The sequence below is a fragment of the Colius striatus genome, chromosome 1 (genome assembly GCF_028858725.1).
Source record: "Colius striatus isolate bColStr4 chromosome 1, bColStr4.1.hap1, whole genome shotgun sequence".
In the NCBI taxonomy this organism is placed as follows: Eukaryota; Metazoa; Chordata; class Aves; order Coliiformes; family Coliidae; genus Colius; species Colius striatus.
Genome location: NC_084759.1, coordinates 112,624,232 through 112,648,437, shown reverse-complemented (window position 1 = coordinate 112,648,437; position 24,206 = coordinate 112,624,232). Strand labels below are relative to the sequence as shown.

Here is a 24,206-nt window from a genome sequence, read left to right as displayed (position 1 = left end):
AGACATGTTAAAAAATATAAGCAGTCCTTAGGTTTAGATTGGCTGGTCTTCATTTTGATCCCAATTCATTCTCTTTTACAGGTGCCTGATTCACTGTTGTGGGAAAAGTGTATCAAACGAGCAGTGGTGTAAGAAAACACTACATGAAGAAGCATCAGTTCGTTCTCCAGTTGGCCTTAATCATAAAGCAGTCTCAAATTACTAAAGAGAAACATGACCTTGATAAATACAAAGCACATTTTCTAGACAAAACTCACAGAGGAATAATAGGAGCTCTGCAGGTCTTGAGTCCAGAAAGGTTGCTACAAAATCCCCAAAGTACCAGTTATCCGAAAAGCCACATTCATTCCAAGTGTGTGATTGAAGCTTAGCGGCACAGTCTTTTTAGCATGAATGTTTAAGGAAAACAAGGCATACAGTTGAGCAAGCAGAGAAAACAGAGTTAATTGCCTTACAGAGATAAAATTTCAGCCAATTCTGAAAGCTGCTTTAGTTGGAAACTGTGTGGTTAAAGGATATCCATCCACACAGGTGGATAGGAAATATTCAAGAAGGTGTTATGTTATAATAATATAGATATGAAACACGCAGAGGAAACGTGCATTCTTTTTTCCAAAGTTTGAGTATGTGCTTCTGTTATCCACTAAAAAGCATGGAGCTCATTTATTTAACTTGTACTCTGAATCCAAAAAAGAGGAACGTAGGAAGAAATTTAAGATGTATGGAATGCTCAAACAGCCAAAAACTTGAAGTACAGAGCACTCAAGGGAGAAGTGAGTTGATGTGACATTGTGGAAGTTACGCACAGTGGAAGTCAGTTGCATGCAAGAGAAGCTCTTTTCAAGGCTGTGGGAAACCCGTTTTTTAAAAGTGCTCTGTAAAACATCTATTGTAGGTGCAGGAAGATGAATGCAAGCAGCACATGCACAGATTATGTGGCTATTCATGTAAGCAGCTTGAAACAAATGCACAATGTGAACGGGTTAAGCATATATTACAGGGCAATTTTATGCAAATATAGAAGTCCTTCAGCTGTTAGTATGACTGAAAACTTGGGATGTCTTCCTAGGTAAAAAAAAAAACAACAGGCAGACAAAATAGCAGGAAGAGCCTGTCTCACATGTGTAATGTTGCTTAATGGTAGGTCACAACTCCGTACATTAACTACTGTCTAGAGGAAGGGAGGAAATCAACTCAATCTTATGACACATGACAACCTTATCTAGTAGCATCTCTTGAAAAGATAAAGCCTTTCCCATAAGTTAGTGAAGGAGTTAGACTTAAATGCTAAGCACTTTATGCAAAGTTGTTGTGTTCATAGAAACAATAGGAACATAAAGGTAGGAAATTTGAGTCATTCAGCTCCATTTGCAACATTGAAATACTGGACATTCAGAAACCAAAAAGATGCTATTGTAGTTTTTGGTCTTCCTGCCCCAGACAGAGGTGTAGCAAACATGCACGTTGTCTAAATGCTGTGCTAATTTGTCTTCTGATTTATCTCATACTGTCTTGCCACCTAAAAATTGCTTAATTTGGGATCTTGTTCTATGCAGGTAGCTGAAAAATCTAATGTGATTGCAGGCACAGAAAGTATACTGGTAAAAGTTGGTATGCACAGATGAAGTCATCACAGATATGCAGGACAGCAAAGACCAATTGTTTCTGCTTAGATAGTTTGCTTACTGAACAGTTAATCACAATGTGTGTATGGAATAAGATGACCAACTTCCTTAAATCCACAGATACATAAAAACTAATGAGTAAAAAAAAAATCAAAAGGTACATAAAGGATCTGTTCACTGCAACAATGGCTCACACTTGAAAACTCAAGGGTTTCGTTGTACAATAGGCTGCTAAATACATCTGGAACTTAATAAATAGCTCAGTAATGCTTCTGCTAGTAATCCTCTGTGAAGTTAAACAGATAGTTGTATTAATTCCTTTTCTCCTTTTGGGAGGTAAAAAGAATGCAAATTCAAAAATCATACTCTCGAATTCTAGAAAGTTTTTGCCTTAACTTTGAGTTGGAGAAACATTAAAGGTTATAAAATTATGATCACAGGTATGTGTGCACTACATTAATGATGACTGTCCCGCTTTCAGAGATTTGTATGTCATTTGAGGCACCAAAGAATTTTTTTTCAGTTGCAAAAAGAAACTGATTTAAATGCATCATTCATAATATATACGTATATACACATACTATATACATATATTTACATATATATTACACTAAAATTTTTAAACAGAAAATTAATGGGGACCTTATCAGCCAAATGCACTTTCATAATTTTTGCTTTCAAGTTACCAACTAATTTTGAAGGACCCAGTTATCATTTTGAGTATTCCCAAGGTCCCCATTCTCTCCTTAACATTGTTAATCTAGTTAAATTTGCATAAATATATTTTTTGGGAATAAAAGTTATTTTAAAGAATTACAGTTTAAAAAAACCTGAAAACTCTATCAATAGATAAGAAAAAAAAATGTTTGTATAATCTTTTAACTGTACCTTTAATCTTTGGTGCTTTTTTGCCGCCTTCTTGGAGCTCCATGTATTTGAAGATGCTTTAAAAACATGATTGAGACTTGTATTCCTTTGGTTAAAGTGTGTAGATAACTCCATCTGTGTACATGCATAAACTGTGACCATAATTTTTTGTACCTGCATTAAACTCATTTTTGTTCAAAGATGCTTTTCTTGGAAACCACCATTTGTTTATGCCATGTGTTCAGTATATACACTTTGGAGAACCGGAAAGCTGAATTCATCTGTAGGTGAACCTTAGCATCACCTAACACCTATCAGAAATATGCTGAATTGACTTATAATAGCAAGTGGATGGTAATGTTATTGTTTTGAGTAACGATTTTGACTTCAAAAGGCATTGCATTTTCTTTAAAGTGCTGTCTGATACCTGTGGGTGTTCTCAGATTGTTGCAGTATTAAGCAGCTTTAATTAGGAGCAAAAAGAGACTTGTAAGGTGTGGGGGATAATCCTACATGCTTTTTAAGGATTCACTAGTATGCTGAATATTACCCTATAATAAGCCTGCAACTTATACAGCTGAAATCCAAATCTAGAATTCAAAGTTGGGGTTTTTTTTCCCAGGCACTAGGCATTGTATGATGTAATTGGAAATACGTCTTCAGGATGTGCGACTTTTGATTCAATAAGTATTTGAAGTACATGTGTAACGTAAGCATGCAAATATCTTAAAGCTGCCTGAAGTTATACATGAGCTTAGGAGCTTTGTTGGATCAAAGTTTGTGCATTTCATTGCTGATAATTGTTTTCTAATAACATTCCTCCAGGTGGCTATAACTTGGATTTAGACTTTGTAAGACTATCTGCTCTAACCCGATCACAGTTCACTGTAAAGGTAACATAAGTTCTAATTTTCAAAGACTTGCTGCTTGGTAGGTGCCTTTCACAAAAAAAAAAAAAAAAAAAAAAGAAATACAGAAAGGTTGAAAGTGGTCATATCTGTGGGGAGAGGTCACTGGTACTTTGGTTATTTAGCCATATTCATTGCAACTATATAAATTGTATAGTTTGGATAATTTATAACATTAAATATCACATTGAAGGTTCAGCTGTACTCATTTCTTTCATTGTTTAACACCAGTGCTATGGACAAAAGACTCAAAGGGGGTGATAGTGTTACTATTTTCTTAATTTATTTGGTACTGTATAACACCTTTCTGATTAAATGCAGCATATGCATTTTGGGACTCTTAATTTGTAAAAGCTGTCGCAGGTTCAGCAAGAAAGGAGATTTGTGCTTCCTTGTTGAATGTTAAATTATTTTACTTTGCATTTTATATAAGAGTACAAATTAAAACTGAGCCATCAAACTGCAATAAATCAACAGTAGTGTTTCATTTTAAAAACTTTTTTGTACTGTACATAGATTTGTTCAATAAAACATTGTCTTTGTTGTTGATAGAAATTGATCTTGTCTTTTGGGTAATCACTCTGCAAATACTGCTGCAATGTCTATAGTTACCATGTTACATTTGGTACGTGTTTGTTATACAGCAGCTGTGTAAAGCTGCCAGGTTTTGATGTTCCAGGTGTGTGGATATTTGGATTTGAACAGAGTAAATCTATTGAAGTCTATTCAAGAATACACAAGATTACCAAGAAAATGAGAACAGGACTCCTGTTTGTTTATTTTTTTGTCTCTCCTCCCTTTTGTCTTCTTTGTGGCTAATTAATTACGTTGTCTGATAAATTTGAGACCTCTTAGGTAAATAAGCCTTCAAAAAGGCATAGTATTATTTACAGATTCTTTATGAGTAGATAATTGAAGAGAGAAGCACGTCTGTGTGTGAGGGAGAGGAATGACATTTTTTCTGGTCATCAGTCTGAGAGGCATGAAGAACACCTACTGCAGAACAAGCTTCCATCTGCATTTATTGGAGCCTTAGACACCAAGCAATCCACTCCTCATGTTTTGACTGGCTCTACCCATCTTCAAAGCACTGGCAACTTGAAAAACGTTTAAATAGTCACATGCACTGTGAATCAGACCTTTTAATCAGGGCATGTAGTGCATTAGTGCAAGCAATTTACAAGCATCGTGTCTTTTTCATACAGTACACTTCCTGATGAAGCAGCTGGGACACAAGGGGAAATGTGGATCCTCCCCAGTGATCACCCAGGACCTGTGAAGATTCAGACTTGGTGAGAAAGGGCAGATGTAGTGCTTTTTCAACATGTGTATGGAGAATGACATAAGGCTGGCACAGTGGAGGTGGGGCTGGGAGATAAAAGCTTGCAAGGAGAAGTTGTATCTAGTGTTCATCTTAATGGCTTCTCTGGTGTTTACTCCTGGGGGGAAATGGCTTCAAAATGTGGGGGAAGTTAATCACTCTGAAGCTATTGTGTAGGGCCACAAACAGGTCTAGATGCAGCAGTTTTGAGACACCTCTGCTTCTAGTTGTTAGTCTTTATCATAAAATTGTTCTTCAGTAGCTCTGCATTACAAGTACCAAATTGCTGGCCTAAACCTCCTGGGAAGACTGGCTGGCACTAATACATAGAGCTGAGCCTCAGCTGTTGCACTTTATGAGCTTATGCTTGTTTCTGATAATGCTACCAATACAGATAGTAACCTCTGTTGTGATACACTTGTTTCCCATTGTTTTCCATTGCTTTAAATCCCCTTGATTGAATGCTGTAATCCAGTGATGAAGACAGTGTAATTGCTTTTTTCTTTTGCTTCAAAAAGTTCAATACTATCATCTGAAAATACTGGATTATTTAGATATATTATTCACAGTTCTGTAAATCTGTAATGTTCTGATTGCAGATTTTTACTGTCTTTTGCACGAATTTGAATGCCAATTTTGTGCGTGTGTGTAACTTCAAAGTTGCCTTTCTCGACTTAGTGTAATTCTGACAAGGTCTTTGTCTAAGAAAGTTACCAAGATTGAGCATAAGGGTAAATATTCTCAGTCTTGGGTACCATGGCTTATGCATCTTGCAGGCAAAATATTTATCAAAATGATAATGTATGTACAAGCCATTTGATAAATTTATTGTAAAGTAATTAATATGGCAAATCTAAACTCTTATGCCCTGGATGTTTTTTTAATTCCCATGGCATGCTAACATTTTAGGCAGAAGTAACAATTTCTCAGTGGAACTGCACCCTAAGTTGGCAGCCCAATGTGACCTGGTAAACAGGACAGGAAAAGCTTGGTGTCTGATGTTAAACAGTTGGATTGTAAGGACTACACAATGAGCTTTGAGCACCAGGGGAGGCTGAGGGTGCCTGGATGAACGGTTAGCTAGGTAGACCAAGGAGGGGAGCAGGGGTGCTTGAAATAGTTTTAAGGCAGATGCCAACTACACAGATGTAACTCAGAAGTACATGGATTTAGTATGCTGAAAGTTGAAAAGATCATACTAGAGAACTATTTTTTTCTGATTTTCAGAATTACGTAAGAAAAAAACATTGGCAGTAGTAGCAATGATGGCAGGTAGGAGATCTAAAATATCAATTCAAGGTTATGAAATGTAATTGAATGGGAAGTAGAGTTAAACTGAATATGCTTCATATGGTAACTAGCTACTCTAGTCCATTTTTTTAATACATTCTTTCAGGCTGTGGATGTCATCTTTGTCAGCATACTCCATTATAAGCTAACTTGTTGGAAAATTTAGTATATGACAGTGGTGAAGTCAGTTATTACAATGGCTGGTGTCATTTAAGTATGTATATAAGTATCCTTAAGTTTATACCCAATTATAAACCAGCCACTTCTACAGATGATATTAGAATTCATATCAGTGTGTTAATAATTTCTCATTTGCTTTCCTTAGCTTTCAAAGAAAGGGGGGGGAAAAAAAAGCGTCTGTAACTAGTGTTTTCAGTTCAGTTCCTGCCAATCCATATAGACCTAGATACGTTTGTGTTGTCTTTTGGGTGACAGAGCAATGCCCATATGACTTGAAGCAGTATCTAGCATTAAATCCAATACTTTCTGATTCAATGCCTGACCTCTGCACTGTGTTCTCAGAAATAGGAAGGCAGTTGACATTTAAATATAAGTAAAAACTATTTCACTGTGAGCGTGACGGAGCAGTGGCACAGGCTGCCCAGGGAGGTTGTGGAGTGTCCTTCCTTGGACAAGGACCCTCCTGGACATGTTCCTGTGTGACCTGATAACAGGTGAACCTGCTTCTAGAGGGGGGTTGGACCAGATGATCTCTAAAAGTCCCTTCCAACCCCTATCATTCTATGATAATTTGTAATAAATAAAGTTCTGAACTTTATAAAATAAATAAAGTATTTATTTACTTTAATAAATAAATTAAGGGCTAGGGAACAGAAAGTATCACCTGTAGTGACTCCTTAAACTACAACAACAGTTTAGCATTACAAAAGTTCTAGTCACCTTTTGTTTATATAGACTAAACATCTTCCCCTTTCCTTCTCTTTAGTTTACACTGCTGGTCAATGATCAAAGTCAACCGAAAGTTTAAATAAAAACAATGGGGAATTTTGAGTTATGGGAAAGACAAAAAAAACCCCCTACTTTGGAGATCCTGCCCTTCCTCCAACTCCCAAAGGGAAAGCAAAGCTGGTCTTTGTTTAAAATAAGAAATGGTAAGAAATGGATGGGGAACACATAAGAGACATCTGTTCTGAATATTAAAGAATTTCTCCAGTCTCTGTGATGATAATGCATTTCTCTCAGGATGAATGGGAATGTGACCATTCTAAGGAAACCTGCCTTTGCCCCTGCCCCCCATTGAAAACATACCAAACACATCAAAATAATCTAATTGTGAAAATGGCATCTTCATTTTTCTTTTTCCCTCTGAGTTCTAGAATATTCAGTTAAATAGTAGTCACCTGAAGGCTGCAAATCTAAATAGGCTTATTGAAACATAAGCAACTTGAAAGGTCATTTATACATTTATAAAATTTCCAATTTTCAGCTTGTGGGATTAATTCCAAGAAATTTTAAATTACAGCAGCAAAATTAACTTGATGGCATGTGGGTAATCCCAATTTTTTATCAACCAATTTTGCTTTGTAAACTCTAATACAGATAGGCAGAATGATGCACTGCATATTTTCGTGAGTGTCTTGCAGGAATGTTTAACAGCTGTATGGCGAGGCCATGCATATTATACATGAGGGTGATCTTGACAGTAGAAGCTGTTACACATTGTTCTAACTGCACAAAGAATAATAAATGAAGATGTATACAAGAGGGAAAATAGGTACAGTAAACAGTGAGCATTATTGTACTGAGTCATTCCAGATGCTTTAGGACTGAATATTTATGTTAAAGTTCGACTTAAAATTCATGGCTAAAATTGTTTAATCTGTTTCTGGTTTATTTTTAATTCATTGCTTTAACTCAAGAGAGTAGGTATTATTGGAGCTTAATGTGCATTGTTTTTCCTTCTGACAAATGTGGGAGAACTGCATGGACAGTTTTGTTTTTTTTTTTAGACCTCTAAGAGGAAGCAATCATCCAAAATGTATGCATTGTAATAAGGGTAGGAATGTGCTCTCTGTTCATGTAGATGTTCTGTCTTAGGTTTACAAGATCTTGAAGGCAGGCATTTGCTATTACAGATCTGAACAGAGCCTGACATGAAGTGTTAAGTTTGAGCAAAAGCATCACCAATAATTTTAACTTCTGCCTTCAAGTGACAGTCTGTGTGTCCTTACAGGAATCTAGGCCAAACTGTTTTTGAAGCTACAGGCAGCTTTAACACCAAAAGTAGCTTCCTTACGCTACCCATATTAAAGCATGGGTTTGATGACAGTGACTGCTTTTTCAGACTCAGTGAGGTCAAACACTTGTTCCAACCTGCATTTTTATTAGCACCACCACTCACATAGCTTATGGCCCTTATCTCAACTGAAGCGTCTGCTCTTTTTTTCTTTTGCCTTTTTTGTTCACTTTTCCTCCTTTTTCTTTTGTGTCCCTGATCCATGCAGTGACTATCACTGACAGAGAAAATACTGCCAAGTGGAGGTGCAGCACATGGTTCAAGGTTTGCACGTAGTAGATGTTACCACCCCTTAAGGCCTAGCAGTTAACTACCAGAGGCTGTTTCCACCGAGGGCACTGGCCTGGACCTTGCCAGTCCTGAGGACCCCCTGGTAACTGCGGTGCTCAGCTGGATCCTGCCTGGAGCCTTGTCTGTCTAAGGCCTCTGTCACACACTGATGTGTGGACTCCACCTCAGCACTGGAAAACTGTTTTGTGTGAGAGCTTCCCTTTCTGTTCTCCTTGGCGTCCTCTGCTGGGCTTCCAGAGCAGGGGAAGTGCCTGGGAGACAGAGCCCGAGGGCAGAGGGGGTCGTAGCCGCCCACCAGCCACTACCCTCCTGTCTTAAAGGAGGGGAGCTCATTCTGGAAGGGAAAGGTGATGTTTAATTATAAACTCTTCGTCTATATAATGCAGAGAGTGAAGTTGACTTTTTCGTGTTTTCCCGTCCTGGCGCGGAGGGTGGTGGGCTCCTCCTTTGCCTTGCCTTGCCTCTCAGGGCCGAGCTGCGGGCAGGCCGGGGACGGGCACGGCGCCCGGGCACGCACCCCGCCGGCGGTGCGTCTCGCTCCCGAAGGAGGCCGGGGGCCCAGCCTCGCCACTGCTGTTGCCGGCGGCATCCACTCCGTGGCGGAACCTTGCTGCCAGCCGCAATTTCCAGCAGCCGGCAGCGTGTGCGGCGCCGGGGGTTGCTGAGGCCGCCGTACAGGAAGCTGCCGTTGCCAGGGCTGCGAGTGGAGAAGCGGCGGCACCTCCAGTTCCGCCGGGCCAGGTCCTGCGATGGCGTCGGCGGGGCTGAGCGCGCGGGAACAAGCCGGGTGCCGTGAGCTCCTCGAGCTTCTTGAGACGCAGGAGCTGATGGCGCTGACGGATACCGTCACTAACCGTCTGGTGCACCCAGAGAGCCGCCAAGGTGCGCGCAGCCCGCGGCGGGAACGCCGACTCCGGCAGTGGCCTTTCGCGGCCCGGCTGCCGCTGGGCCCTGGCGCGAGAACGCAGAAATCCGCCCCTGTACCCCTCTGGCCTCTGCTGCCGTCTGGCGCTTCGCCGTGAGCAACCTGAGGCAGCCAGGGGAACAGGGGAGGCGTTGGCGGGGGCCGCGGGTGCGTCGCTGCTCCCCCGCCGCCGGGCTGGGCCGGGCCGGGCCGGGCCGCGCTGCCTGACAGCGGCGCGCTGAAGTGGGGGCGAGCGAGGCCGCTGTGCTGGGGCTGCCTGGGGGTCTCCAGGTGCTCTGGAAAGCTGCAGCACCTTGCCCCGCTGCGGGGATGGGGCGAAGCGTGCGATTTCGTTTTGTTTGGCCCAAGCTGCTGGGAGCCCTTCCTGCCAGTGGACCTACGTACACACGGACGGCACCGGGATTCGGCTGCAGGGAGTCTGGGGTTTGTTTTGGCCGAGGAACCTGGGGCTTCTAGAAGATTTTAACAGTTTTTCCAATCTCAGGCTCTTCTTGTTTTTTTCTCTCAGACCACACCACGCACCCTTCCACCCCGGGCTTGCCAAACGCATTTCTGTAAATGTTCTTATGCCTGTAGTTTTTTCTTCTTGCCTTTTAGTCAGTCTTTTGCAGTGGTTAGTAGTTAAAATAAAATGTAGTGGGTTTGTTGGTTTGGGGTGGGTTTGTTTGGTTTGGGTTTGTTTTGTTTTGTTGGGTTTTTTGTGGGTTTGTTTTGATGGGGTTTTATTTTCAGCTATTAATTTATTATTATTTGAACTTAAGAGTTTTTATAGGTAACATCTTATATACCTAGCCTGAGTTCAGATGAGAACTGACTACCACAGATGCTTTAAAAGTGAATTTTAGTTTGTAGTGTTTTCTAATTTTGCCACAGAGCCTCGTGGCTGGGTCTTTTTTGAAAGTTGCGTTTCAATGCCCTGTCACTGTGCTACCATATGTGATGTTAAGAACCTGCAAGTAGCAATTACTTTACCGTGGAGATTAAACAAATTTGATTCGATTTTCATCAGTCTTCAGGAACCTAGACGGAGCCTCACTTTCACAAACTACTAAAAAACTGCAAACCTCTAGTACTGGAATTATTGTTCTGCATATGAGGAACTGGAGATTAACTCTGTGGCTGCTTTTCTGTCAATTTCCTGTTCACAGGAAACATTTGAAAACTTGCATAGGGACAGTGTATTCTCTGACCAAATCTTGTGAACTACTCGTTTTATGCAAAAATTCACTTTCACTGTTCAGAAGGACCTGTCCAGTTCATTTCAAATGCAGAATGAAACCAAGCTCAGCTTTTGCTAATTGAAGGTGCTGTATGGTGACACGAAGCAGGGAGCCCTAAAGGATTTCATATTAAATGAACTTTTTTTGATGCTAAGGCTAGCTACACTTCAGGAAGTATAGGTAGAATCTACTGTACTATCTGTATAGGTAGAATCTACTGTATTATCTAAAGTTTCTCAACAGCTTGAAAATATTTGAATATTAGTAATTTCATGTAGAAGAAAAAGTTGCATCTTTCTCATAAAGGTCAAATAATAGTTAAGTTCCAAGCAGACATTGATAGTGGAAGTAGCGATTCCAAGGTAGCAAAGTCTTCAGTCAAAACAGCATTGTTCTTTAAACACCTTCCCAGTTTGTGGATGTCTTCTATGTCTATTCTGATAAAGTCAGATTATAGTGTGCAAACAAACTTTTAAGTCTTTGTAATTCATTTAGGCCTATCTTCTACTGTATTTGGAGGTGCTAGTCAGGAGTTTAAGAAATGGCATAGATTTGGGTTTTAATCATGAGAAAAGCAACTGCTAACTTAAATTTCTTTACTTGCAGAAGCCATTCATGCCATTTTGGTTTACAGCCAAAATGTAGAAGAACTTTTGAGACGCAGAAAAGTCTACCGAGAAATAATTTTTAGGTATTTAGCAGCACAAGGAATTTCAGTGCCTCCTTCCTCTGAGAAACATCTACTCATTGATCGTGTAAAGCAGTACTGGAGTGGGCAGTTTGCACCAGGTGTATCAAACTCAGGAGAGAGAAAACCTTATGCAGAGGTGAGTGCTGCTTTCTGAAAGACCTGAGGATGTTTAGTATTACTTTTGCAGGATAACCAGTATAAATGTTTTGATGTACATCCAAAATGTAGTTCTTCACCTGTGTTTGGGAAGGTACTGAATCTCCTTAACTCTTGGTTTGTGTGGTTTTGGTTGGGTTTTTGTTGTAGTTACATCATTTAAAGGTGTCTGTGCCAACATGTTACTTGCAGAGCAGTCTTCTCCTCCGTCTTGCCATGTATATTAGTGCATTTGAACTCTAATGTGTGAAGTCTTCTTTGTGCTTTTCATTTTTAAGTTGTACTGTAAGCTAAAATAGAGGATATTCAAATAATTATGTTGATTCAAGTACAACTGAAAATTGTTACTGGTACAGAAGCCCTGCACATAGCCTCTTGTAATTTTTCAAGTGGTGGATCTTCTTAAACTTTTGGTGTAGATCTGGGATTTCCAATCACTCTCAAGGTGCAGCAAGCACTAGTGATACTACTGGTAGGGCACATCCCAGAGCAGAGCGAAGACACACTGTCCGTAGTAAATCTTAGGTGAAAACCAAATGTCGAAAGTGCAGTGGGAGAGGGAGGGGAGAGAAAAGTATCTTTTCCTAAGTGGCCATGATCTACTTCTAGAGGCAGTGCAATCAACACTGCTTGTAAGCTGTTTTCCTTCTCGCCTCTTGCATTTGGAGTGCAGAATGGGTTTTAGCAAATTGTTTTGTCATTGAAATGTAAAGTTTGTAGTAGTGCCAAGTCTGTGTCATTTTTTCCCCCTTGACATTAGTAACATATATTACAGCATAACTGAATGTATTTTGGCAATTATAGGTTATTTTAAACTTTAAAATTCAACATTTACCAAGTGCTCTTGGTAGAATGAGCATTCAGTGATGTATTTGTCTTATGTCTTTACCATGTAGTTCTAAATAGCCACCTTGCTCTTTCATGTCTTGAACTTCAGAGACCTAATGGGCAACAGCCCCACCAGCTGGACTGTTAGAGTTCTGTAGCTGTTGGTAGCCTACTGCACTGATCTTTCTCTCAGGATTAACTGATGAGAACTGTGATTTAGCCGAGAATTGTTTTCGAAACAATTTTTTTGGTGTGCATTCTTCGGGGAGGAAAAAAGAACGCTTCCCAAGTATTACTGCATAGTGAAGTTTTAGAAGTGAAAGTAAGAATGAGAAATTCAACTGTGTTATTTACTGCACACATCTTTCTTTGCCTTTGTTTTCTTTTAATTCTCACTGCCCTCACCATTTTGAAGGGAGTAACGTGCACAAGCCTTAGCAGAATTAGAAGTTAATTACAGTTGATTGTGAAATAAATACAGCATTGATATGTAGAAGTCTTCAAACTTTTCATACTTAATTAAAACATACTTGATTTAATATCTAATAGACTTCCATGTTAGCAAATTTGGCATTTGATTTACTTCTAAAAGTCTTGCAAATACCAAGAAGCCTTGCAAAGTAACTGTACATTTAGTTCTTGTTCAAAAAACACATTGCCTTACAGTTGGGTGTCATATATTTTACATTGGAGAGTTTGAATTATTTTTCTTAAGTAAAAAAATCATAGCTATTGTAAGAAAAGACAGAGCTTAAACAAACTACGTATGTACAAATTAGACAGGCTCACAGGACTGTTATTTGAGTGTCTCATTGCTTCCTTTTATAGTGATGCTTCAATTAGAAAGAAGTATCCTCTAAACCAAATGTAGATTTAAAATAAAAATCTGTCCTAAATACGTAATTGCCAAGCAACTTGTTTCCTAAATGTTTGTACTTAAAATGTGCTCGTTCTACACATAGTTGTAGGCGTACCAAGAATTCAACTGGAAGGAATAGATGTTTTTCTTAGCTTGACCCATAATGGTGTCTAAAATATCTTACTGCTTACTTTGTTGCACTATGCTTAGTGATACAACACTTGGAGTGGTTTATCACCCTCTTCTGATATGGTTTTAATAACATGACCATCGGTTCCTCACTGATACTCGCTTTTGCTACTTACTGTGAATTTGGCTTTGAAACTGTATTTTCAGCACTCTGTTGTCAGTCCCAGCAACCCAGCATTAAACATAAATATTATTTTGAAGTATTTTTTAATCTCCTACATCTTACATGCATTTTAGGAGTGTGTGTGTGTCATTTTCAGTAAAACAAGGAAACAAAGCAGACCAGTGGCTTGTCCATAACCTGTGGGGAGCTAGTGGAAGATGGGTTTTGAGTGGTTTAGCACTTTTTTTCACTGCTACATTCTTCTCTTAAGACTTCTAGACAGGACAAGAATCTTTGAGCCTTTTCAAATTATTCTGTGAAGATCTGGCTGTCTGCTAGCAATGTTTACTTTGTCTCACTACTTAAAGACACTTTCTCAGCAAACTCAGTGTTGAACAAAGGATTTTATGACAGTCTGAAGGAAGGATTTTATGACAGGCTAAATGCAGTTGCCTTTGTTCCCAGACTAAGGCTACGCTGCTATGTGAAAATCCCTGCAGCCCTCCTATCCCAAGGTCATATTATTTCAGTTTGGTTTAAGTGATCAGTTGTATAATGAGAAAAGTAACTGAGATTCCTTAACACTTTTGTTTGTTTTGGAGCCACAAAGCTACTGTAAGTTATAGTTTTCTTTGATTTGGTCTCTTTTCCTATTAGAGATACAATGTAACATCACTCATGAAAGTGACTGAGTTTTACCAGTCTTGCTGCCAATTGGGGCTAAATTCAGGCATGTGATGTAGTGGAGAAAAAGTTCTGGAACACATTAATTCTTTGACTTTCAGTTCTTCCTGGTTTAGCTATGCATTTTGTTAGCTGGTTCCACTAACATAGGTAAAATACCTCTATAAATCAGAAGTATTCTGTCAGCTTCAGGTATAAGGATTTATGTATTCAAAAGGTGGCTTCCTAATGGTAAGTGCTATTTGTTCTTATCCGATAGATGAAGATGCAGAAACCATCACAATTCACCAACTTAAAAGGTACCAAAAAGAAGAAACTGAAGGCAACGTGAAATGGGGAAAACATGTCCAGATAATTGCTTATGTATAAGCACTTCTTAGTAAAGTGATACACCTTAATATGAGATTAGCTTTTCAGGCTGTGTCTGTATCCTTGTTTTTCTGTAACCTGCTTTTGGAAATGTAAAGGCTGGTGAAAAGTTACAAACTGAGACACTTTTTACTCAGCAGAGATTTTGTCTCTTAGCGTGGGAATCCCAGTCTCATGGCAGTTGTTCAAAAATCTTTCCCCTGCCCAGTAGAATGAGGATTTTCCTTTCTAAATTGTAGACCAGGACAAAACTGAAGGACCATTGTAACTGTAGTTCAAAGAACCCTACCCATGCTCTCTAGACAAGATAATCATGATCTTAAAAATAAATGAGGTTTTACTTTGTGTTTTTTCTTCAGGCATTCTATCTCAGAACACTTGAGAAAAACCTAGAATGTTTAAAATAAATACTTAAATGATTTTATGTCGTTCTAAGTGGTTATCTTGTATGTGAAGTCTAAATAATTCTAAGAAGAAAAATGTGCTTGATTGCAGAGTCATGGAGAGACACAAAAGTCTGCACAAGAAGACCTTCATGACCTAGCAGAAGAATTCTGTCAATGGTTCTTTGAACTCCTGAATTCTCAGCATCCCTTAGGAGTAAAATCTGAAGAAGGGTGGGGACCACAGCATTTCTGGGAGAATGCCAAAATGAAGTTATGTTACAACACATTAGAAAAAAACATGGAAGAATATGTTGGTGCAGAAATGGTGAGCCTTCGACTGCTCTCCTTAGTTAAAGAAGAATACCTTCAGTTCAACCCTAATTTGCATGCTAATGGACTGAAATGTGCCATGTCTCCACATGGGTTGGTACTGGTAGCAGTGGCTGGCACAGTACTTAGAGACAACGCTTGCTTGGGAATCTTTGAACTAATTTTTGGACTCATTAGCTGTCCTATTAGGAAGAATACCTGGAAAATAAAAGTTGTGAATCTTCAAGTAGTTGGTCAGAATGCACTGGAGCCTGGGATGCAAATTGAAAAACCCTCCATAAAATACGGTTCAAAGCAACTGCAAGAGTTTTACGATGGGAAAGAATTGACTGTTTCAGGCTCAGAAGTTCTCAGCAATTTTTTCGTGGCTGAGTGAGGGGGCAACATACAGCACTTGTAATGCCTAGCCGAATATTGAAATGGTTGCAGCCATGTGATGTTGTCTCTTTTTGGGGATGTATATGGTGGATGACAAACTGAGATACAGAGTCTAAAGTATTAACACAGGTGATGCTTTTGGGAAGCTTTCCAAGAGCTAAGAAATATTTCAGAGTATTACTTTAGATTTTGTACTGTAGTTAGGAATTGAGTTAGTTTGCTTACTGGTTGCAAAACATGGTTACATTTAAATATGGGTTGGCAGCAGTATGTGATGAACTAGATGACTTGTGGTTCACAAACTGCAGGTTGCTTCTCTTCGGGTCACCAAAGCTGTAACAGGAAGTCACTGCATCTGGGTTATTGAAACTGGGATTGGCAAGTGTCTAAATGGACATCTGAGTCACAAGAAAACTGTCTGCCACTTTAGGAGTTTTTGGAGAGAACAGACAATATGAATAGGAATGCTGCCATTTATGTTCTAAAGGTGGTTCTATCTCTGAAAAATAGAGGCAGTTTAATGGGGCAGTGCAGGGAATTTAGCACCAGTGAAGTCTTTTCCTTTGGATTAATAGCTTCCTTTCTTTTTACATTATGATACCAGCTTGGTAATGAATACAAACTCTGTTTTTCCATCTATATCTTCAGGCAGACAGATTTGAGATGGATGTAGCACTGTCTTGGATCAAATAGATGATTTAATGACTTAATAACAGCACTGTATGAACCAAATGTTTTGATAAATATTTTGTATATACTTAATAGACTTTTAAACATAATAGTTGTAAATTTTTGTATGTTTTCTCAAATTAAGAATTTTATTTACTCTGAGCTGCTTTATTACATTGACTAGAAGTTGATTTGATAACACTGGGTGTTACAACAGGTGATATTAAATAATCCAAATGCTAGTTAATAACTGAAATTATTGCCATCGTAGAACAAGTTTTGAAAACTGAAACGTTTTTTGTAACATGAGAACAATTCTTTTGGGTTTGATATGTTTATCAAAGATGAAAAATGGTAAAATTATAGGTTGGTGAGAAGAAACAAGAAGATTTAAGTATACACAGAACTGATTTTTATGAAGAGTCTGAATCTCTAGCTCTCTTTAAAAATTTCTGAAATACTTTCTTTTCATAGCAAAAGTTCGAGTACTCTGTTGGAATGGTCTTTCCTAATAAACAGATGAGTTGTGTCTTCTTCAGCTGCTGATGTATAATAAATAAAAAACAACACAAATTTAAAACTTGGAAGAAGCATTTTCCTCGTGTTGAGGGATGCATTCTTCTTCAGGTGATGACAAAAGTCTGTCTAAAGGCTTAAATGGAAACCTTTTCATCATTCAGCATGATGGTTTGTAATTTAACTAAAAACGTTATTGTTTGCAGAACTGTGCTTTTTCAGCGTAGCTATTACATTAGTCAGTATGTTAAACGGGAATATGACTAAGGGGTGTAGTTTTCATGCTGCTTTAAGCTGATGTGGTGCAGACGCCCCCTTTCTTCTGCTCAGGTGTGTGTCCTTGCTTCCTTCTGGGATTGGCATTGATGCCTGTGCTCACTTCAAACAGGAGGGAGTGGGGACTAAGCCCAGTGAAAACTTAGCTCATTGTCAGAAGCCTTTCAGACTGTCAGCTCTGTAAGAAGGCTGACCATGCAAGTGCTAGTGTCAGCTTGAGGAACAGAAAGGAGAAATGGGGTTTTTTTTGTCCTGTAGGATTAAGCAAAAGATCAAATAGCAGTCTGTGTTAATTCTTACATTCCAAATGTTTATGTATGATAACTTTGAAATACTGAATGTGAGGAGCATTGTGTCAATTCAGCTTTTCACTAGGGCTGGTACCTAATGAATTTGTCCTTACTCCTTCACTTCTCCTACACAAAATACACAAGAAGGTGTTAAATTGTCACAGCCTTGTGGCCTCCATGTAAATCCCTATTCTGTTGCAGAGTGGAGTACGTGCTGTATGATTTACTGATGACCTGGTGTTATGAACCTGCATACATTAGTCTGTGCTCATTAGCTGCTGAATTACTGATTTTTGCAGCAGCTAATTTTGATGTGTGTTTAATGGGTTACTTCAAAATGTAGTTAGCAAGGAGCAGCTGGTGTCAATGGTTGATGAGCCTTTGATGGCTGCTGATGAGCAGCAGTTATCCCAGGCTGCTGCTGTAAAATGCAGGCAAAGGTACAGGATCTGCTTGTCAGAAGTCTCACTACCTGAATTTTTTTAGGCACTGACAGCTGATGCTATATTTCTGCAGTTTTTAACTGCTATGACTTTTTATCCTGTGATACACCTTTCTCTCAGGCTTACATTCCCTCTTTCAAAAGCATACTTTTCCCTTCTAAATGCATTTTTATTTCTATCTGGAAAAAAATATTCAATTTTTTTAATGGTTCATCTTGCAAAGCAGCAGAACTGGGTTTTGAAAGCTGCTGCCTGACCAGTCAGCAGTGGCTGACCTGTTTGCAGTCGAGTTGCAGAGGACGCAGAGAGGCGGCAGTTCCTCTACTACTTGACATTTTCTGTGTGTTGAAGTATGTTACTTTTGTGCCACGACAGGGGTCGTAGCTGCAGTACTGCACCACAGGGTATCACAGATAATTTTCCAGTTTTCTGATTATTGTTTACAATATGTATCCTTAGTGGAAGTTAGAATTAAATTTTCACATCATTGTCATGTTCCTTTAAAAAAAATAGAAAATCATTAGTTGTAGGGTAAATTTGAGACAGTGCTTTTAGCTTAACCTCAACTTTAAGGAAAAAATTAGGACTTGTTTAAACAGAGTACAGCCAAAAAAATTGAAATATTTATAAAAGTGGTTTCATCACTTCCTCTAGATGCTTCTGTACAGAGCTGAAGTAACTTCTAGCTGTTTTGCTTTTGGGATCAATGACCATTTTTGTTGCATTTAGGAGATTGAAAAAAAATAAATCAAACTTCTTTAAAACTGTTTTCATTGTTTTTCTACTTTACTATGTAGTCAAGGCTCAAGATAAATATTTTCAATAACAATTTCTTATGTCAGTCACTACTACTTCAGCTGAAATGCTAAATTTATATCTTCTATGGAAAGTAATTTAATAGTAAGAAAAATACTGACTTGCAACAAAGCAAGCAGAATTTTCTAAATTGCATGAATGTTAAACAGTGGAAATCGTGACCTTCTAATCAGTCACACCAGATAGATTTCATATTTTTGTCTCACAAGTAGCAAAGTTGAATGTCATAAAGCAATATATGGGCATACAGGCCAGCTTCCTTACTGTAGGTTGTGTTTTATTGCTTTCTCTGGCCTACTCTTCTTATGCAGAAGAGGACAAGTAATCACAAGAAGATCTTACATAGAGCATTAAATGAGTACTGACTTGTGTCTGTGGTCTGTGTACCCGGCAGTGCTCAGTTGCATGTTATTTCATCAAACTTGTCATTAAATAAATAGGTTTTCTTTGAATGCTCACTTCTTCCATTAAATTATTTTTTTTAAGTGTAGTTATTTGTAAAAGTGTCTAATATTCTTCATCTATGACCTGCTTGCTTAGTAATTTTAGGAGGAAATCCTAAGGTTAATGACTAGTCTTCATCAAAATACTTGCTACTAATTTATTGTATTTTTCCCTCTCATAAATTGCAAAGGTAAAATATTGCCTTTGAAGACTTCATTGTCTGTTTTTCTGTGTGTTTTGTAATGTACCAGTAAGCAAGTTGTCAGTTTGATTGTGTTTCTTACGTCTAGTTCCCTGAACTTAAAACCTCCTGTACTTATTTCAGGTACCATTTCAAAACGTGTAGATTCTTCATTGCCTCTTGAAAAGACTGTTTCACATCTCAGATTAGCTTTAGTTTATTAGCTCAGAAATTTATTGTAATATAATCTGGTGATGGCTGCAGAAGTTGTTAAACCATTGGATTGAGGAAAACCATTTATTTGGAATTTTGATCATTTTCTCACCTGAAATATTTGCAGGTAGTGGCATTTCTTGCACTGGCTGTAGAGTTCCTACAGTCCTCTTGATTCATCTTAATTGAAATTAGGCAGGATGGACATGACAAAGTGTCTTTGCTAAGCACTCCATGAAAATGGAGGCTCTTAATTCTGTAGGGGGTCTGACTATCTTCAAAAGTTTATAGATCTCCTAATTAATAGTTGTTATTTTGAAATGGGAAGCTAACAGTGCCATTGGACAATAAGTGCTGCTATGGACATTTATTCCAGCGGTGTGTCATACTGGCTTTGTGGATCAGAAGTAAAGCCTGCTGTAGGAGGTGGGGGCAGGCAGATGTCTGCAGGAGAAATCAGCTGTGCTAACCCATTTTCTACTACATTGTTCAAACAGATGCTTGTGCTTTGTTTTTTTCAGAACAGGCTGTAGGAAACTCTTACTGCAGTACACCTCGTAGGCTTGGATTCTTTGTTTTTCAAATAGTATGAATTTTACTTTATTTGTAAAGTCTTAACAAATTATTTCAACTGCAATAAAAAGATGGTAAAGTTGAATGCTTTTTGTGGCCCATAGCTGAAAACTCCAAGTAATGTGAATTACATAGTTTTAAAGAGAGCAACAGATTTAAAGATGATGTAGGGTAAATTCATCCAACAGAGTAATGCCAGGCAGTAAATGGTGGCAGAAGAAATCCCAGTGTTAGAATATGTGAAAAGTGATTACAGCAGCAAGGCTATCATTGCAGAGTACTATATTTTTATGCTCTCTGTATATTTTATGAAATCTTTATTATAAAAAATATCTAATATTACATATAATGTGCAAATGCAGCTACACTGCCAACATGACATTATTAGGAACTGAAGTGTTTTCTTCTATCAGTCTTCAGGCATTACCTGCTGCAATATTTTTTTTTAGCTTGTGACTAATTTCTTCATCTCTTCAAACTAAAGCGAGAGAACTTGACAGGTTTAACTGTTACGTATGAGGAACTGGAGAAGAATTTTTGCCTGAAATAATGTTTTTTCTCTAATTCCCAATTATTTTGGACGTATGTTACATACTTCTAACAAATCGGTTTTAAAGAATCACAGATATTCATTAGAGTGGAGTCTAAAGATAGTTAAGTAATGCCACATTCTTATTAGTTATTTCCTCAAATGCATGCTCAGACTTGAAATTCGGTTTTAAGGTACTTACAAGACCATGAACGATATAAGGAGCTAAATAAGGCATTCCAGGTGATGAACTTTAGCATTTCTTTATTGTTCTGCTTTTATTTGTTTCCTGATCTAATTTTCTTCATTATGACAGGAATTTTCCATGTTCCCTTGTCACAAGGTGCTTTTGCTTCTTTTTTGATTGCTTACTGTTTCACGCAGTCCTTTTTTCTGTCTTAATAACTTGTTCTTATTCCCCTAAGTGCTTGAGAAGGCTAAATTCTGCAAGATGATCAATTTCTGTAAAAGAAATACAGGCCTTTAGCATTGAAAGGATTTTGGTTTTGCAGATTTACTGTAGTTTCTTTTCTTTTTCTTTTTTTTTTTTCAAGAAACAAAGTAGAAATGATATGTTAAATGTAGTGTTTCTCACCCAGTTTGGAATTAACAGTAACTGCTGTCAACAACTATTGTTCCAGATGTGTTTCACTCTGCACTGTCAGGCTCTCATTTCAAGTCTGATGTATTTGACTTGCGGAAACAGACTCTATAACTCAAAGAGTTATAAAGAAGGTATGTTTATTCGGCGCCGGGCGCACGGGTGATCGCTCCGCCACAAACGTGCGTATCCTGACTCGGCAACTTGCAAAATCCTATGATGACATTATCCGCCTAGACAAAGACACAACCTGTCCCCGATTTGACATGTAAATGAGGTCTTTTCTTCCTTTCATTTGCGTGATGTCTCCCGGTGATAGTCGGTGATGGTCTTTGGGGCCTTGGGAGATGAAGGCTGATAAATCCTGAGGCTTTCTCACCCCTGATCTTTGCGCAACTTCAGATATCACTTGGCCCCTCACCGAACCGGTTTCTGCCTTCAAGGAAGTTGGAGGACCCCGGAGGTATTGTGTAGGGGGATAAGCAAGACCTTTTTACAGCTTGTGTGTGAATTTCGTCCGGTCTGGAAAATAAGCTTTATACTATTGCAATAAGTTAGTATAAGGTTTATTAATACATGTCACTATAAAGCTCCACATCATATTCACCAAGGTAGAACATAGAGGCTCTCCTGTCTCCTCACAGTGGTGACATACGGATGACATAGCAGCCAGAGATAGGAAAGAGATAAATTAATCTAGTCGACCCATCACTAAATATTGATAAAGGATGGGTAAGTAAGGCAATGCATGTGGGCCCCTGTGCAGGAAGATTGGAGGCAGGCAGATAGCTGTGGCCACAGCAGTGCTCACTGGACTGCCTGCCTCATTAATCAAGGAGGAGGAGATATGTAAGAGCAGAATTTTATGTATACTGACAATATTTCCACCAATATCAAGATCCTTAAAATGGGATTTTGAGTTTCAGTTTGTGATTGGTGTGAAGTTAAGCCCCTCTGTGGAAAGGTTAATTAGGCTGCCTGCCATGTAAGTAAACCTGGAATGTGCAGTGATGTCAGTCAATTGCTCTTTATTTAAACTCATTTTTTAAACTAATTTTCAGTTCTTACTAGTAGAAAGGAACATGTACAGTGTGACTGTAGGGATGAACACAGTGCTATAATGGTCCCTGCCCTGTCTGCAGAACATCCAGAAGCTGGGCCTGGTCTTGGCAGGCAGCATGGCGGCAGATTCACTGTGGGCTTGGAGTCCTAAACTTGATCGAGCCATGCACAGATGGAGGCACAAGCACCCAGGCTTTCTCTGTCCCTTTTATTACTGACAAAGAAATAGCCTGACTTGCCAGTGTCTCTCTCCCTCTCTCTCTTTGATCAAAAGGAAGGCTTGAGGGCAATTCATCAGCCCTTGATTAGGATCTGAAGGATGTTTTAAAGGTTTCTGCCCATATGATGATGTCAAGCTGTGATAATTCAGGAAACCTGTTGTTCTGGGGTTGTAGAGGGAAACATTATGGTGATTAGAATCATAGAATGGTAGGGCTTGGAAGGGACCTTTAGAGATCATCTAGTCCAACCCCCTGCAGGTCCACCTAGATCAGGTCATATAGGAACATGTTCAGGTGGGTCCTGAAAACCTCCAAGGAAGGAGACTCCACACCCTCCCTGGGCAGCCTGTGCCACTGCTCCATCACCCTCACAGTAAAATAGTTTTTTCTTATGTTTAAATGAACTTTTTGTGCTCCAACTTCATCACATTACCCCTTGTCCTGTTGTGAGATGCCACTGAAAAAAGGGATGTCCCAACCTCCTGACACCCACTACTTAGATATTTGTAAATATTAATAAGATCACCCCTCAGTCTCCTCTTTTCTAGACTAAGAAAGGTGACTTCCTGGCAATAAAGTTTCAGCTAACTTGTTAACAAATGCATTTCTTCCAGCATCTGCTTCCCAGTTTGGTTTGTTGAGTTTGCTTTTCCAGAATGCATAACTCCAGTGCTGAGCAGTTGCTGTTTCTTAATATTGCTTGTAAATGCAACTCTTAATCATCTCTCAGGCCAAACACAGGGAAGATTACCCTCATTCAGAGATAGTCCTTAGCCTTCTGCGTCATATTGTGTTCAAATACTGTTCCTTTTTCTTTTTTTTTTCCTTCGCCTTCAGATTCTCCGGTCTGTACTGAAAATGCCAAAAAACCAGCCAAATTAAATATACTATAAATTATATTTGAGCATAGAAGCTAGACATGGCCAGACCATCACATTTTGCATAGAGTAGAATTAGAGGTAAGAAACATCTTGTCTGGCTTTGATTAATGTATAGAGAACAAAAATATAAAATTTATTGGGCTTGTTGCCAGTAGTAATTGCCCTTACAGAGGCTCTTTAGAGACATGGATTGCAACAAAGCAGAGGTTTTTTGATAGTCTTATTTGTGAGGAGAGGCAATGATTCAAGCTGTACTAGCTTCAGTTGTAAAATTGTCCTAAAGAGCATCCAGAAAGCCACTAAAAATCATTAGCTGTTTAAGCAGCTGTAGCCGTTTTTCATGTAGGGAGTTTTGGAGCTTGCCAGGCACCTTTATGCAGTTGGGAAGGAGAGGGGAATATGGCATGTCAGGAACAGGCAGATAGTTCCTCCATGCTGCTCTTTGGTCTGCTTGGCCCCTGCTCTGGAAGATGCAGGCATCTGCTGGAAGGAGTAAGGGACATGTAATTTGTGCGCACCCTCACCAGCATTTTCCCGTGTGAGACTACTGAGGGAAAGGAAATGGCAATTTTTAAGGACTTGGCTGTGATTTGACAAAACAAAAGGAGGCTCATCTTTTATCTTGGCGCTTTCTCTCTCCTAAACTTCCACAAGCCTGGTAGCTTGTGTTTGAGAACCTCAAAAGAGGAAAAATAATAGTTACTGTCCCTAATAATGGGCAGGAGCAGCTTTGAAGCAAGGAATGAGTGAGTAGACTGAGGCTCCTCCACCAGGAAAGGTGGCAGCAAGGAATAGTAACTTCCCACCTCCTCCA

At 39.0% G+C, this 24,206-nt stretch overlaps 2 protein-coding genes across 2 annotated transcripts in view; both read left to right on the top strand.

The window, feature by feature from the left end:
• ZNF654 (zinc finger protein 654) overlaps positions 1 to 4,118 on the top strand; it is a 37,549-nt gene extending 33,431 nt beyond the window's left edge. The window contains exon 9 of the mRNA XM_062003382.1: positions 82 to 4,118. Coding sequence (XP_061859366.1) covers positions 82 to 89 — 8 coding nt within the window. The 3' untranslated portion in view covers positions 90 to 4,118. The remainder of the gene's footprint in view (positions 1 to 81) is intronic.
• A 5,126-nt stretch (positions 4,119 to 9,244) lies between these two features.
• C1H3orf38 (chromosome 1 C3orf38 homolog) lies at positions 9,245 to 16,884 on the top strand. The gene is made up of 3 exons (XM_062003372.1): positions 9,245 to 9,441; positions 11,311 to 11,531; positions 15,079 to 16,884. The coding sequence occupies exons 1-3, from the start codon at positions 9,309 to 9,311 to the stop codon at positions 15,673 to 15,675; spliced, it is 951 nt and encodes a 316-aa protein (XP_061859356.1). The 5' UTR covers positions 9,245 to 9,308; the 3' UTR covers positions 15,676 to 16,884.
• The last annotated feature ends 7,322 nt before the right edge of the window (positions 16,885 to 24,206 follow it).

What these genes read in the sequence shown, in the direction of transcription:
- C1H3orf38 (XM_062003372.1), top strand. Translation starts at nt 9,309, where the DNA reads ATGGCGTCGGCGGGGCTGAGCGCGCGGGAACAAGCCGGGTGCCGTGAG. An exon ending in GCACCCAGAGAGCCGCCAAG is followed by an intron (nt 9,442 to 11,310) that starts GTGCGCGCAGCC and finishes CTTTACTTGCAG; the next exon opens with AAGCCATTCATGCCATTTTG. An exon ending in AGAGAAAACCTTATGCAGAG is followed by an intron (nt 11,532 to 15,078) that starts GTGAGTGCTGCT and finishes GCTTGATTGCAG; the next exon opens with AGTCATGGAGAGACACAAAA.